Genomic DNA, 15,535 nt, shown 5'->3' with positions numbered 1-15,535 from the left:
CCTCTTTTCAGCATTTACTTGCTTATATTTCCTTCCTACCTTGAGAGGAAGCATCCAACCTCCATATGGCAGCTCTCTCTGATGGTACAAGAAGGATTTAGAGTTACACAGGTCCTCAAGTTGGTTTCCAGTTACAGAATTTGATGAATCATGTTATAAATGCACACTCAAAAAGGTGCAATTTAATATTCACTGATCTAGAAGTGCTATTCTGTGGCCTATTACACATATGATCATGTATAGTTGTCCACAGAGATTGATCAAATTTTTGAATTATCCATAATCAGTTCAGTTGGAACTCTACTCAGTACACCATGTGAGCATTGACAAAACTCACCCAACTAAAGCAAATGAGCTTGAGTAAAAGAGTCCACATGAAATCAAACACGCAACACTTTAATTCAGAGTCAAGCACTCAAACGTTTGAGTTAATGGGTTGACCAACTCTTTAAAGAACAGGATATACTGTAATAGCCAAGCACAAAAACAAACATTTACATTTGTACACTAACTGAACCATACCAACAGGTTACTCACAAGTACTCCCTGTGAGAATCCAGGTTAAGTTGCAGTTGCTCATTAATTAGAGCAAAAGATATATAGTTAGACAGAAAGTAATTGAGTACCATTTTAAAAAAATCACATTTGATGCATTATATAAAGTACACTAAAAACTGTGCTAACTAAAGGGGCAAAGTGACCATACACACAGCAAACACAATTTTGGGAAGGAATAGCAGAGGTTAGATCAATTATTTGTGACTTCGTGGGCAATTCTGTATAGGCATCTAAGTCGACACAGTTGTAAGGATTAACACAGGCGTCCAGTTCGGTGATATAGTTCACTATGTCACTAGCAGGTTCACATCTTTGCCCTGCGTAGCACTGACAAGTGAACCTTTCTGCCAAGAAGACTATATCTTCAAAGGAAGCTCGTCCTATGACTGTGTATCCGGTGTCAGTTCTCCTTATTCTGAAGCTCGCAGGGTTCAAGTGCAGATAATGAGTGGAGTCCCAGTTCTTTCGCACACACCGCCCTTTGTTGTGGCACAATATTTTACTGCAGAGCCTTGCTGCAGATGTCACATTAATAATGTAAGGATTCAGGACTTCCTTAACATAGTCACCAACAGTCAAACACACGCTCTGTAAAATACAACCATAAAGTCACAAAAGGTTTCTCCCAGGTCTAACAATGACAGATTATTGACTTACAATATATATATGTAGTAAAATACACACACATACTTGTGTTACTGCTGACAGACAGTTTGAGGTCCAGAGTGCAGTTGTGATGTTTAGCTACTAACCTGGCCAGTGTACAAGTATGCAAGTACTCCTTGTGAGAATCCAGGTTAATTTGTAGCTGCTCATTAATTCCTCAGATGAATTAAAGATCAGTAAATGGTTTGCAAATTTCAGCCTCCAGGTCAGGGCTTTTTGTTTTAAGATTGTTTTGCATCTATAACTAAGTGTGATGTCTGAAGTGAGCAGGGACACACTTGACACAAGACGTATTATGTTGTCAATGATCTAGAAATGGTACATCTAATGAATGGTTTTGTTACAGTTCTCCATTACACCTCAGTATCACACCTTTTATACAAATTATGCTAGTTTTCGATCTCCAAATTTCTAGCAGTTGACAGGCCCATATTCAAATGTATTCCAACACAATGCAAATTCCTTCTACCCGATTGGTTGATCTGCAGTTATACTAATTGTAACTCATTCAGATAAAAATAGTGCAACTAGATGATGATCCAATCAAATTGCACAGAATACCTTTTTTTAAATTGGACACCATTATTTTTGCCCTCAGTCTGGTGAGAATGGCAAAGATTTCTAACACGTTAAAACATGAAGATTACATATTTCACAATATGATTAAATATACCTGTAAAGTTGTGTTTTGTGTCCCTTCACTAAAGCTTTACATTAAGGCCTCAACCTCTCTTAAAAGCCTCTGCTTGAAGTTGAAATTTTGACTGATACGCTGTTCACTTCATGAAGATACTGCACCGTGAATATATGCAGAATTTCCCATCGGATATCAATAGGATTCTCTCAGTGCAAGTGGCAGACTGACCGTCAACTGGAAGGATATATCTCCTCATGGCATTAGAGCAACTGAGTTTCTCCCATACCTCAAAACCACCATTTCAAGACTAAAGTTAACTACATACTTAAACAAACATAATCAAGGCCACCAATATACATCTTCCACACAAATATGCACATAATCATGGAACTTGACCTGAAAGTACCATTAACAATACTGTATATTAAAAATACCATTTAACTTATTCGATCGCTGTAAATCAGGGGCCCTGATAAAAAAAGGTATTTTGTGCAATTTGATTGGATCCCCATCTCCTAGTTGCACTATTTTTATCTGAATGAATTACAATTAATAAATTCAAATTACAATTAATATATTTGCCCATCAACCAATCAGGTAGACGGATTTCGCATTGTACTGGCATTTGCCCTGATAACATATTGTATGTGATGAAATAGAACAGGACATCTGCTGCTATGTAATTAATACTTATCCAGATCTTAGGCAGAGATGTATACAGTGGTTGAGAATGAATCTTGGAAAAAGGTTGAGGGCGGGGAAACAAACCTCACTTTAGATGATTAGTATCACTGACACTTAATGATGTCCTCTTAACTCTTTTCCTCAATGATGATGCAACATTGTAAGAAGATTCGTGAAGATCTGCTCTGGTCAGTGTTTCTAATAAATACCAACAAGACAAAGTCTTCTCATATTTGTTTACAATGTTGCTACCCACAGTGGCCAGAGGTAATCATCGCTATTGGATTGAAAGACATTTGGCTTAGTCAGGGCAATGTTTCTTTGCCCTCGTCCTCTGTCTGGCTCTACCCGTGATGCAGTGAGGGCTTTTAGCAGAGGAAAGAAAGGAAAATATAAGCTGGGTGGGGAAAAATTAATACATTTGTAAGTGCCTGTACTGCAATGTTGCGATGACTAGGGTGAACTAGAAAGAGCATGGGATGTGTTTTAATATTTTTGGATGAATTTGGCTGGTTGATGCAGTAACAAATGGTAGTTGCAATGATGCAGCTTATCTGCTGTGCAGTTTGGTGTTGAAGGTAGAGGCTGCTTGTTTTATTTGGGAATGTATTTGCACAGTAAAATGAACAAAACAACATTAAATTGAATTTTTTGAGAAGCTGGGTTTTGCTCTCTGCAGCAGATAAGCCTTTTACTGTACTGTGCAAGTGGTTGCATTATTATCTGTACTTTGTGTAACGTATAGGGAAACTAATGCCACATTTTATAACTTATCACTGCTACTTGGACACATTTTGAGGTTTGAATTGGCTGAATAAGAGCTGCTAAGCATCATTTTGCAGTATCAATTGTTTTTCATCACTTATGTTGACTGGTTTTATGGGTTTTAATTCAGTTGTCAGATATCATTAACTGGCAAAGAAAATAGTCATCAGGGATTTTCTTCATTTCTCTTACAGCCACAAAACACTAGCATTAAATCCCCAATTAAGTAGTTATATTGTAATTATAGTCTGTAAATTGTTCCTGAATTGCTGCTTTTGGAAAATAACATTTTGGAAAAGCTTTTTTGAGATTGAAGTGGAAATCAAGAGTAGATGATACATTTATATGGGGCAGCAATTAGCCATATTTTGATGGACTCCAACAAGGAGTAGACTCAATTGTATTTCCTTTCTGACAAAAGTGTGCAACATATATATTAATAGAATAGGGCATTGATCATGCCCAATTCCAGGTCTGTAAAGATCAATGCTAAATCTACATTATATAATTCAACAAAGAAACGCCAGTATCTTGTGCTGTCCTATAAACAGTCTGGGGTAAATTTCAACTTCACTGCCTGGACAGTAGTTGATGGTTTGGATTGCCGGGATCAATGGAATAAAAAAAAGGACGAGTTCTATAACAGGCAATTCACTCCGAGGTAAAGTTGAAAATTAACTCCCCCCCACCCTGCCACCAACAACCTGGTTTCATATAGAAGTAGCAAGGAAAAGGTAGTGTGAACATTTGCTTTTTTTTTTTTTAAGTATCAATTTTAACCCCTCCAGACCTAAAGTTAATGGCTTATATTGGATCTCAGTTACACAGACACTGGCAGCTCTCTGGTACCTTGCCCAATTGACATTTTCCTAATTTGAGAGCCACAAAGGGAAGGGTTGATGTCCAAGATTGCCAGTTAGACTTGATCCTGTCTTCAATGATCATCCACATATGTGCACTTTCCAGTGAGGGTCACTGGTTGGCAATCAAAATTAACCCTGGCTGAATGTTTTTCCTTATTAGCCCAGGGATGTCTCCTTATTAGCCCAGGGATGTTTCGGTCAATGCAGCATCCCTACTGCTGCTTTGGCAGAGGTCAGTTAACTCAGCGCAGTGGATCAAACTTGCCTGTGTAACTCGGTACCACCCCAGGGAATGTATTAACTCACTGATGAATTAGGGAGAGCAGGCTTTGACAATCCCAAATAAATGCATTGCGAACAATGTATCACGATCACATAAATAGGTAAACTTCAAACATATTTACCTCGGTTTCAGTCATACTCAAACTGCCCCATACAACAAACCCAGCTGTTCCCAGAGCAGCACTTTCCCCAATCGTATGAACAAGATCAATCTGAAAAAAGAAAGTGTGAAGAAAAGCAATATATTTTAAATTCTCTGAAGAAAATAATTCCTTTTATTTTGCATTGCATCATTCCAATGTTTTCATTTATTTATTCTCACTGTATTCAGCTCTACCTCACCACCACCACCACCTCTCTCGAATCCTCCACTGTCTATAAATAGTCAGACTGCTGGTCCGACATCCAGTACTGGATGAGCAGAAATTTCCTCCAACTAAATATTGGGAAAACCAAAGCTATTATGTTTTGCCCCCCCGTCACAAATTCCATTCCCTAACCACCGACTCCATCCCTCACCCTGGCAACTGTGAGGCTGAACTAGACTGTATGCTAAAAATATAAAAACAGACAGTAAGAGATTCTACAGGTATATAAAAGGGAAGAGCATAGTAAAGTAAATGTTGGTTCCTTAGAGGATGAGACTGGGGAATTAACAATGGGAAACAGGGAAATGGCAGAGACTCTGAACAAATATTTTGTATCAGTCTTCACGGTAGAAGACACTAAAAGCATTCCAATAATAATTGATAATCAAGGGGCTATAGAGAGGGAGGAACTTAAAACAATCACTATCACTAGAGGAAAAGTACTAGGCAAACTAATGGGACCAAAGGCTGACAAGGTCCCTGGACCTGATGGCCTGCATCGTAGGGTTTTAAAAGAAGTGGCTGCAGAGATAGTGGATGCGTTGGTTGCAATATACCAAAATTCCCTGGATTCTGGAGAGGTCCCAGCAGATTGGAAAACCACAAATGTAACTCCTCTATTCAAGAAGGAGGGAGTCAGAAAGCAGGAAACTATAGGCCAGTTAGCTTAACATCTGTCATTGGGAAAATGCTGGAATCCATTATTAAGGAAGTAATAGCAGGACATTTAGAAAATCATAATAAAACCATGTTGACTCTGCTTAATTGTATGAAAGGGAAATTGTGTTTGACAAATTTACTAGAGTTCTTTGAGGATGTAACAAGCAGGGTGGATAAAGGGGAACCAGTAGATGTAGTGTATTTGGATTTCCAGAAGGCATTCGATAAGGTGCCACTAAAAGGTTACTGCACAAGATAAGAGCTCACGGCGTTAAGGGTAATATATTAGACTGGATAGAGGATTGGCTAACTAACAGAAAACAGAGTTGGGAATAAATGGGTCATTTTCAGGTTGGCAAACTGTAACTAGTGGGGTGCCACAGGGATTAGTGCTGGGGCCTCAACTATTTACAATCTATATTAAATGACTTGGATGAAGGGACTGAGTGTACTGTTGCCAAATTTGCCGATGATACAAAGATAGGTGGGAAAGCAAGTTGTGAGGAGGACACAAAGAGTCTGCAAAGGGATAGCGATAGGTTAAGTGAATGGGCAGAAATTTGGCAGATGGAGTCTAATGTGGGAAAATGTGAGGTTATCCACTTTGGTAGGAAGAATAAAAAAGCAAAATATTATTTAAATGGAGAGAGACTACAGAATGCTGCAGTAGAGGGATCTGGGTGTCCTCGTACATGAAACACAAAGGCCATGATTTTATGCTTTGAGGTGGCTTGGGAGCGGGTCAACTGCCTTCTGGGTTCCAGTCCCGCCCCCAACTACATCCAGCCCACAGATGTAATTTTATGTCAATTGGCCTTGTTAAGCCCACCTGGCAGGCTTGCCGGCCAGTTATGAGGAAGCTGGTGTCAGATGATATCATTTGATGACACGTCATCTGCTGGTTTTCATAAAGGGACCACGCACAATTTTTTTTTGACAGTTGATTTTTCAGTGTTTGACTGCATTGGGGGGCTGCAAACATGGACAACCACTGTTAACAGGTGAGCTCTTGCACCTAGGCTCTCCAGTGACTTCCTCCTTAGGCTAGAACAGATGGCAGCTGCAGGTGAGGTTACAGAAGTGACCTGACACTGGTGAGAGAGGTTCTCCCAATGAAGTGGGACTACACATACAATTAAAAACTTGTTACCTACAGAAAAGTCTAAATGCATTAAAAATGTATTTCCCAACATTTTCTTACCTCTGAAACTCACCAGTGCACCATTGGATCCTTCACACCACTTCTGCAGCTGTCATCAATGCATAAACATTACAGCAGACTCAACACGCCACACTTACCTGGCGTGGTGTCTGGATGCCAGGAAGCCCGCAGTAGAAGTATCAAAATTGGAAAAAGCCTGTTAACTGGAGTTAAGTGGCTATAATCCTCTTCCCATCGCTAGTTGTCGGGTTCATGCGCAAATCGGGGACCTGACACTTGGGAAGATTGATTGGAGGCGGGTTGACATCGGGTTTCCGATCTGCTGTCAATCTTTGCGATTTTGCCAGATGACCCACCTCCAAACCCGTCCCGAGTGTCGGCAAAATTCCAGCCAAAAAGTTAGCATGCAGGTACAGCAAGTAATTAGGAAGGCAAATGGAATATTGGCCTTTATTGCAATGGGGATGGAGTAAAAAAAGTAGGGAAGTCTTGTTACAACTGTACAGGGTGTTGGTGAGACCACGCCTGGAGTACTGCATACAGTTTTGGTCTCCTTATTTAAGGAAGGATATACTTGCATTGGAGGCAGTTCAGAGAAGGTTCACTAGGTTGATTCCTGAGTTGAAGGGGTTGTCTTATGAGCAGGTTGGGCCTATACTCATTGGAGTTTAGAAGAATGAGAGGTGATCTTCTTGAAACATATAAGATTCTGAGGGGGCTTGAAAGGGTGGATGCTGAGAGGGTGTTTCCCCTTGTGGGGGTATCTAGAACTAGGGGGCATAGTTTCAGAATAAGGGGGCGCCCATTTAAAAACGGAGATGAGGAGGAATTTCTTCTCTCAGAGGGTCGTGAATCTTTGGAATTCTCTACCCCCCCCCCCGAGAACTGTGGCGGCGGAGTCATTGAATGAAGGTGGAGATAGGGGGAACAGGTGGGAAAGTGGAGTTGAGGCCAAGACCAGATCAGCCATGATCTTGAATGGCGGAGCAGGCTCGAGGGACCGAATGGCCACCTCCTGCTCCAGTTTCTTAGGTTCTTAACCTTGGTGTCATATTTGACACTGAGATGAGCTTCCAACCACATATGTGCACCATCACGAAGACCGCCTATTTCCATGTCCGGAACGTCGCCCGGCTCTGCCTCGCCTCAGCTCATCTGCTACTAAAACCCTCATCCATGCCTTTGTTACCTCTAGACTTGACGCACTCCTGGCTGGCCTCCCATGTTCTACCCTCCATAAACTTGAGATCATCCAAAACTCTGCTGATCGTGTCCCAACTCGCACTAAATCCAAATTAAAAGTGTTGCCATGGGAACCCACATGGGTACTAGGTATGTCTACCTTTTCGTGGGATATGTGGAACATTCTTTGTCCCACTCTCACTCAGGTCCCCTCCCTCACCTCTTTTTCTGGTACATTGATGACGGTATCGGTGCCGTCTCCTGCTCTCGCCCTGAACTAGAACATTTCATTCACATTGCTTCCAATTTCCACCCTTCCCTCACCTTCACATGGTCCATCTCTGACTCTTTCCTTCTCTTCCTCGACTTCTCTGTCTCCATTTTTGGAGACAGGCTATTAATAAACATTCACTATAAGCCCACTGGCTCCCACAGCTACCTGGGCTACACTTCCTCCCGCCCCGTTTCCTGTAAGAACTCGATTCCATTCTCCCAGTTTCTTCGTCGTATCTGCTCTGACGATGCCACCTTCCATACTAGTGCTTCCGATATGTCTTCCTTTTTCCTCAACCAAGGATTCCCCTCTACCGTGGTTGACATGGCCTTCGACCGTGTCCATTCCATTTCCTGCACTTCTGCTCTCACCCCTGCCCCTGCCCCTCCCTCCCGGAACCACGATAGGGTTCTCCTTGTCCTCGCCTTTCACACCACCAGCCTCCACATTCAAGTATCATGCTTTATGGTGTTGGTGTGGGGTGGTTTTCTGGAATTCTGAGGACCAAGGTGAGATAGTTTCAAGGGCACCAAGGCTGATGTAATAGATGGCAGGTGAAGTTGAGATGACAGAAGTGATCTGTCAATGTTGAGAGAGGTTGTTCCAATGAGGCGACACTGGATAGAGAGTTTACTCCAAACACTTGCATTTGCGTAAATCTCAATCTGTCTTCCAAATGCAGTAAGCAACAGCTTCTGAACTTGGAAAGTGAACAGCTGTGAGATGGGAGCTTTTATAGCACATTTGCAGCTGTCAAGTAGAGAAATGATATCATGGTGACACAATTCCCGCCCTGCTTACCTGACGTGATTCCCCAAGCAGCGTGGAACCAGTGGGCAACCTCAAAAACTATTTTGAGCTCACCTTTAAATTTTAGAAGTGCCTTTTAACAAGCTCTTAATTATCTAAATTGCCTCCCCCGCCGCTTGGTGTCGGGTCTGTTCAGCGATGACAGACCCGACACCTGGGAAACTAACATGGCGGTGGGTTGACAGCGGGTTCCCTACTCACTTTCAAAAAAAAAATTTCCCGCCTGACCCGCCACCGATTGCGCCCACTGAAAAATTCCCCCGTTAACTTGGTTTCTCTCTCCACAGATGCTCCCTGACCTGCTGAGTATTTCCAGCATTTTCTGTTTTTATTTAAAATTCTCATCCTTGTTTTCAAATCCCTACATGGGGCCTCACCCCTCCTATCTCTGTAATCTCCTCCAGCCCCACAACCCTCAGAGATATATGCACTCCTCCAATTCTGGCCCCTGGAGCATCCCTGATTTTAATCACACTGCCATTGCCGACCGTGCCTTCAGCTGCCAAGGCCCGAAGCTTTGTAAGTCCCTCCCTAAACTTCACCCCCCTCGCTACCTCTCTTTCCTCCTTTAAGACGCTCCTTAAAACCTACCTCTTTCTGCCATAATATCTCCTTATGTGGCTCCGTGTCAAGTTTTGTTTGATAACGCTCCTGTGAAGCTCCTTGGGATGTTTTACTATGTTAAAGGTGCTGTATAAATACAAGTTATTGTTGTATTTTGTAACAGTCCAAAACTACAGGAAATTGGGAATCTTTGATTTGCTTTGGCGAATAACCAAAGGTTTGTCTTTTCTCAAAAGCCTGATTTAAAACTTACCTCGGATAGATATTCAGTGGTAGAGTTAGTGAACACTGGCCGGGTGTAAACATACAGAGGAGGCGAGTATTCCTGGCCGGAAAGCAATGCAACCCGTTTTGCTTCCTCGATACGGTTACGAACAAACTTCGCTGCAGCGGCTGAAGCTCGCAGCATTGTCTGCAGGTAGATGGATGGAAACAGCGCGGTGCTTTCTTTCCATAGCCAGAGAAGCTCATCGTTTCTTGATATTTCAATGTCAGGACAACTGCCTGCGTAGTTGATGGTTGAATCCTTGTAGTTGTAGTTATAACACTCTGGATACAAGTAATAGCCCCATAAGTGATTCGGTCTTAACGACTTCCCCAATTTTAAAGTTTTTAACATTAAATTTTTTGCCTGTTGTTCAAATTCATCCTTGGCGATCACAATTACATCGCTCATGTTTAACGACTGGTTTTGTTGCATAACCAGCTCGACAGATTTGATTCTGTAAATATCTTTCTGGTCCCAGTTTCTTATCCACTGAGGTCTCCAGTTTTCCCAGTTTATGATTGCAATTCCAGGAACCTCTTTTGAAGGAATGTAGAACTGGAAATCTTCTACTGCCTTCTCATAGTGAAGATCTAAGGGCGCCAGCTGGGGGATACCTCCATTAAATGATTCTCCAGTTAACTCATCGTAATATGGGTAATAGCCAAGCCTGTTGTGGTAGAAGATCGTGATGGCCTGTCCTGTAGCAGTTTCTAATGGGCTACCGATGACTTCAAAAAGGCTCAGGTCTACAGTAACTCCAAATTTGCTCTCACATAGTTCAGTGGGTGCATTCCACAGAGCACTGAATGGGGAGTTCTCCACAAGCGGATCCACAGTTTGATGTAGTGGTTGACTGAAGCAGGTAGAAGCAAGGAGGGCAAGCTGGATAATTGCCCTGGACACAGGGTTGCTACTGTTGCTGACGCAGCCATGGAATCTCATTCTCGCACTATGGTACTGTTATTTGAGAGAACAAAAAGGCTTTCAATGTTAAGTAACTGAAGAAGCAAATTGTTCCATCCACCTTTGCAATCAATGCTAAAGGTACAAAGAAATCCTGTTAGACTAAGTAAGGTGTACAACTTGTCAAATTGAAAGATATGGGTTTTGCTAGAACACTAGATTTGTGAGACTTTATTTGGAGGATAAATAGGTCAGAAGCATTGGCTGAACAGTTCCTTTCACTTTCACCACTCCTCTAAAATATAAAATGTGAGTGGCAGTTGTCAGTCCATGTGGACAAATGCAGTGTGATGCATGTGGGTCTGGGTAATCCCAGGCATGTGCACACCACGCAGGGGTATCTGCTACACAGGGACTTGGGAGTCACAGTCGGCACAACATTGAAAGCCCACAAGCTGTGTATCGAAGCCATAGGGAACACAAATCGGGTGTGTTGCTGGGACAGCGGGCAAGCTGGGTAATTGCCATGGAGACAAGGTTGCCAATAGGACACGGGAGTGGGACTAATTGGACGGCTCTTTCAAAGAGCCGGCACAGGTACGACAGGCCTCGCTCTGTGCTGTATGATTCTATAAGAATATAACACCAGGAATACTATACTTAGATTAATGAAAGGTTTAGTTTGGCCACGTTTTAGAGCAGCGTGTGCCGTTTTAGTCCTTTCACACAGCTAAGTATTGATGGGAAAAGACAAAATGTAGTACTTGCCTGTATTTTAGCAGAGTAAAATTAGGGATCTTTGATACTTGGGAATATGTTACAAGCCTGAAATCTAAACAAACAGTTTATGTGGTGTCCAATCCAGAAAAATTTAGAACTGCAATAACAAAATAATATTGAAGTCGCTGCAGAGTATTTTAAATTCAGTTTGACGTCTGGATTTTAAGTCGGTGGCAGTTAACATTGTGCAGGCGCACCACTGGAGAACTCAGTGTTGCTGATGGATCAGTGATAGCTATATCACACTGATATGTAATATTCAGTCTATAATTATAACTACCAGAAATTATTGGCCAGTAAAAGTGCAGTGAGCAATTTAAACTAGGTTTGGAACATTCTACACGCTTTATATCCGACACCACGCTCCTGCCCAATGATATTCAATTTTACATTTATGTGCAAAAGGTATTATTGCATCTGAACATGTACATGCTGCCTCAATACTAGTCTGGTGCCATAAACTGCCACAGCACTAGTGTGTTGCAATTACCTCATTAACTAGCGGCGCAGATCACAGCACGAGGAGTCAAGACCACTTTAACACCAAAAATCAAATAGAATTTACCATACTTAAAAAAAATTTAAGAGTATTAAAATAAGAAAATATTCCGTATAAACCATTGAGAAATGTTTTAGAGCTAATCAGCTATTTTCAGAAAATATTTTTTCAGAATTTTATTCTTAAAAAGGGATACTTTTCGCCGACTTAAACTTAAGAGTCAAATTATATTACGGTTCACTGTTGGATTTCGCTTATAAAAGGAACATCTTACATGTAGCAAGGTTGAAAACTTACTGCTCTCAGCACGTCTATGAACACTATTGTTTCACCAGGACAAATATCGTGCCTTTCAATGTAATTTCAGACTAGTCTCACGACTTTACTTTCCTGCATTGAATGACTTACATTCTCAGTGACTGACTCAGCAGGTTCTTATTTCCAGGATGCGATCTCCTTTAGATTGATCCTTCTTTCTTTCGGATTCTGAGCCTCCACCTAACTCTCAGTTCAGCAAGTGGGCTTTAAATGAGAGCCTAAAGTAATTCAGCATGTTAACAGTTGATGCTAAAGTAATTCAGCATGTTAACAGTGGATGCCTTTAAACAGAAATCGTGGTAGCAACGCTGTGAAAATCCAGAAAGGTGTACGTGACAAAGGTAACTCACTGTCTTTCTGCTTCAGTAAACCAGAACTATCCTGAGCATCCTGTTTGATGTAGTGTCAAAATGTGGGCCCCTTGTGGCATTGTCTCCACCTTGCCCTAAAGGCGCAAATAATATCCCTTAAACCCAACCCAGATTTTAAAACATCTCCTGAGTGAATAAAGATAGAATTGGCATGTTGCACATATCCCTTTAGTTTTTCAAATGGCTGATCTTATCACAATAAGGTTCCCTTGTCCAGTAACTTAGTGTTAATTACTTCATCATTTATCCTGGGAGGAGACAAACCAGTAGAGTTTAGCAGCTCATGTTATATCTTCACAGAGTTACACAATAGTTATGGGGGAGGGGGAAAGCGGCCTGAAAGAATAGGATGATTAACAAAACCTGATTGCTTCACCTCCCACTGGGACAGGGCACTTTGTTCTCCTTCAATAGAGATGGTATATTTAACAGGAAAGCCAAAGGATATCTCGGAGGTCATGGCTATTGTGTTTAGTTTCTTCTCAAGGTTAGGATAATATTAAAAAACAGACAACGTATTAAAATCTAATTGAGTCCACAGTAGGGGCACATGCATGTTAAAGAGGTGGAGTTATTGAATTCAACTAATGAAAAACAAAGAAAATATCTTTAACTATTCGTCTGAGAAGATATAAAATGCAGTCTGTTTTCTTTCCAAATTATTTGTATTATTTGTATTAAATGTACACTCTCGGGAGCCGCAAGTCTACATTTCGTTGTACTGCACTTGTGCACTAACAATGACAATAAAAGTTGATTTGATTTGATTTGATTATCTTTCCATAATATTAAAGCAACCAGGCAGATCCAACAAGTTCTTGGCTATTTTGAGAAGGTTAACTGGAAAGCTTGATTTGTGAGTTTGATGGCTGAGTTCTGGAGTTCAACATTTGAACAAATACTTTGTGCGCTTTTAAAGCAGACCTGGGTACTACGTAGGAGAGGATACATTTTAAACATTTACTCACAGTTTACAATGCCTGTCAACAGTTCAGAACCATGTGCTCCCATGCAACATTGAAATGGGAGGCCGGCCGATTGCTCTCCTGGCTGGTATTCCATCTTGATGCTACATAAACTTGAGCTCATCCAAAACTCTGCTGCCCGTAAGCTAACTCGCACCAAGCCCCGTTTACCCATCACCCCTGTGTTCGCTGATTTACATTGGATCCCGGTCCATCAACGTCTCAATTTTAAAATGATCGCCTTCATTTTCAAATCACTCCATGGCCTCGCCCCTCCCTATCTCTGTAACCTCCTCCAACCCTCCGAGATCTCTGCGCTCCTCCATTTCTTGCCTCTTGCACATCCCTGATTTACTTCACTCCACCATTGGTGGCCGTGCCTTCAGCTGCTTAGGCCCTATATGGAATTCCCTCCCTAAGCCACTCCGCCTCCCTAGCTGTCTCTCCTCCTTTAAAACGCTCCTGAAAACCTCCCTCTTTAACCAAGCTTTTAGTCACCTGTTCTAATATCCCCCTATGTGGCTCGGTGTCAGATTTTGTTTGATAACACTCCTGTGAAGTTCCCTGGGATGTTTCACGATGTTAAAGATACTATATATATGAAAGTTATTGTTGTTTCAAAATTTTCACTGGGGCAGGAGCACCACCTGATATGGTGCAATTTTGTGCTGTATGAATTGATTTCTTACTTTCTATTAGCATGTGTTGCAGCGGGCAAAAGTGGTAAAGCAAACTGTGCTGTGACTACTGAGCCAAGCTGAGATGAAGTTGCCAGGCTTTACCCCGTGTTCTGCATGAGTTAGCGAGTATGCTTTCGGAGCTAGGGAAGACAATTGATGAGGTGGTTTTGTCCCTTGCCTCCAGTGGTAAAAGAAAGTGATTTCTACAATCGTTGCTTCTTCCTGGGCCTATCATATTATTCCGGCTATGGGTGGGATCAGCTCTCAGCTCAGCATTTCTCCAGCATTTTCTGTTTTTATCTCAGCTCATACAGGCCAGCATTGTGATTTTTGCATTCTGGCCACTATGGAACTTCTCCTCGCAGTATAAATGAGGTAAATTCAGCAAAGAAACAGTTAGATCCTATTGAGAAATTAAGTCCAGTGATATTGAGGACAAATCATATTGGAGTTCTATTGGGTAGGAGCAATCTCATCTTCCAAACCATTCCATGGAATGTAAATGGGGCATTAATGCTGCAATCACTTTTTGACTTGCCCATGGTATTTTGCATTTGCCTTTGATTGGCTCCGTATTCTCCAACAGTCTCCTTATCATTACTTGGAAGATTTCTGCTTGGCCATACGGACCAATAAAGAGACTTCAGGTGGGAGATGTTACCTAAACTAATTGCTTAGTATCAAAACACTGTCCTACCTGATAAATGGATAAGTATTTGGTGTCTAATAAGTGCTTTGCTTCTTCATTAGTACAGGAGTATAACTCAAGAAAAGGCAAGTAAATGTGAAAAGTGTAAAGTGCCAGGTGACTTGGAATTACACAAAAAGGGAAGACAAAGGGTCAATTGAATATCAGTTCCTAATTATTGTGCAAACCAATGCTGCAATCTGGACTTGGGATAAGAAATTAGTGGTGGTTTAGTGTAATTATCCAGCTGGGGCAGGGCAGTTGTACTAAATTGCCCTCATTCCTTGTATCTGAGGTAGTTGCATACACGTCCTTTTCTTACCTAAGTGAATACAAGGAAAAATTGGGAACACTGGTTGGATAGAACAACTAGAACAGAGAGATTTCTGCAGTCAGAACAAAGATAATCTGACAACAAAGGCATTGGCAGTCTATAATTGGCATGAGTCTAAATGAGATGGGTAGGGTTGATGGTGACATTGATTCAAGAGGATAATATTGAGCATTGATAGTCAGCTTGCAGACAGTTTCAGAAATAATTCAACTGCCCACGTGCCAATATAGTTGGGTGTAGCTGAAAGGGAGAAT

At 41.5% G+C, this 15,535-nt stretch overlaps 1 protein-coding gene across 5 annotated transcripts; it reads right to left on the bottom strand.

The window, feature by feature from the left end:
- Positions 1 to 375: 375 nt before the first annotated feature.
- On the bottom strand, positions 376 to 14,005 carry LOC147106049 (hyaluronidase-like). Of its 5 annotated transcripts, XM_086008755.1 has the most exons (5): positions 12,594 to 13,000; positions 12,334 to 12,461; positions 9,729 to 10,700; positions 4,578 to 4,667; positions 376 to 1,146 (listed from the first exon to the last, which is right to left on the bottom strand). In XM_086008755.1, the coding sequence occupies exons 3-5, from the start codon at positions 10,683 to 10,685 to the stop codon at positions 640 to 642; spliced, it is 1,554 nt and encodes a 517-aa protein (XP_085864881.1). In that variant the 5' UTR covers positions 10,686 to 10,700; positions 12,334 to 12,461; positions 12,594 to 13,000; the 3' UTR covers positions 376 to 639. The 5 variants fall into 5 exon arrangements, with proteins under 5 accessions (XP_085864881.1, XP_085864882.1, XP_085864883.1 ...); XM_086008756.1 differs by lacking the exons at positions 12,334 to 12,461; positions 12,594 to 13,000 and adding an exon at positions 13,583 to 14,005; XM_086008757.1 differs by lacking the exon at positions 12,334 to 12,461 and having other exon boundaries at positions 12,594 to 13,001.
- Positions 14,006 to 15,535: the final 1,530 nt, after the last annotated feature.

The sequence above is a fragment of the Somniosus microcephalus genome, chromosome 16 (assembly GCF_052327205.1).
Source record: "Somniosus microcephalus isolate GS21.2 chromosome 16, FLI_Smic_1.0, whole genome shotgun sequence".
Classification (NCBI taxonomy): domain Eukaryota; kingdom Metazoa; phylum Chordata; class Chondrichthyes; order Squaliformes; family Somniosidae; genus Somniosus; species Somniosus microcephalus.
This window is presented reverse-complemented; position numbering and strand designations above follow the sequence as displayed.

What these genes read in the sequence shown, in the direction of transcription:
- LOC147106049 (XM_086008756.1), bottom strand. Translation starts at nt 10,685, where the DNA reads ATGAGATTCCATGGCTGCGTCAGCAACAGTAGCAACCCTGTGTCCAGG. An exon ending in CCACTGAATATCTATCCGAG is followed by an intron (nt 4,668 to 9,728) that starts GTAAGTTTTAAA and finishes TTCTTTTTTCAG; the next exon opens with ATTGATCTTGTTCATACGAT. An exon ending in TGAGTATGACTGAAACCGAG is followed by an intron (nt 1,147 to 4,577) that starts GTAAATATGTTT and finishes TGTATTTTACAG; the next exon opens with AGCGTGTGTTTGACTGTTGG.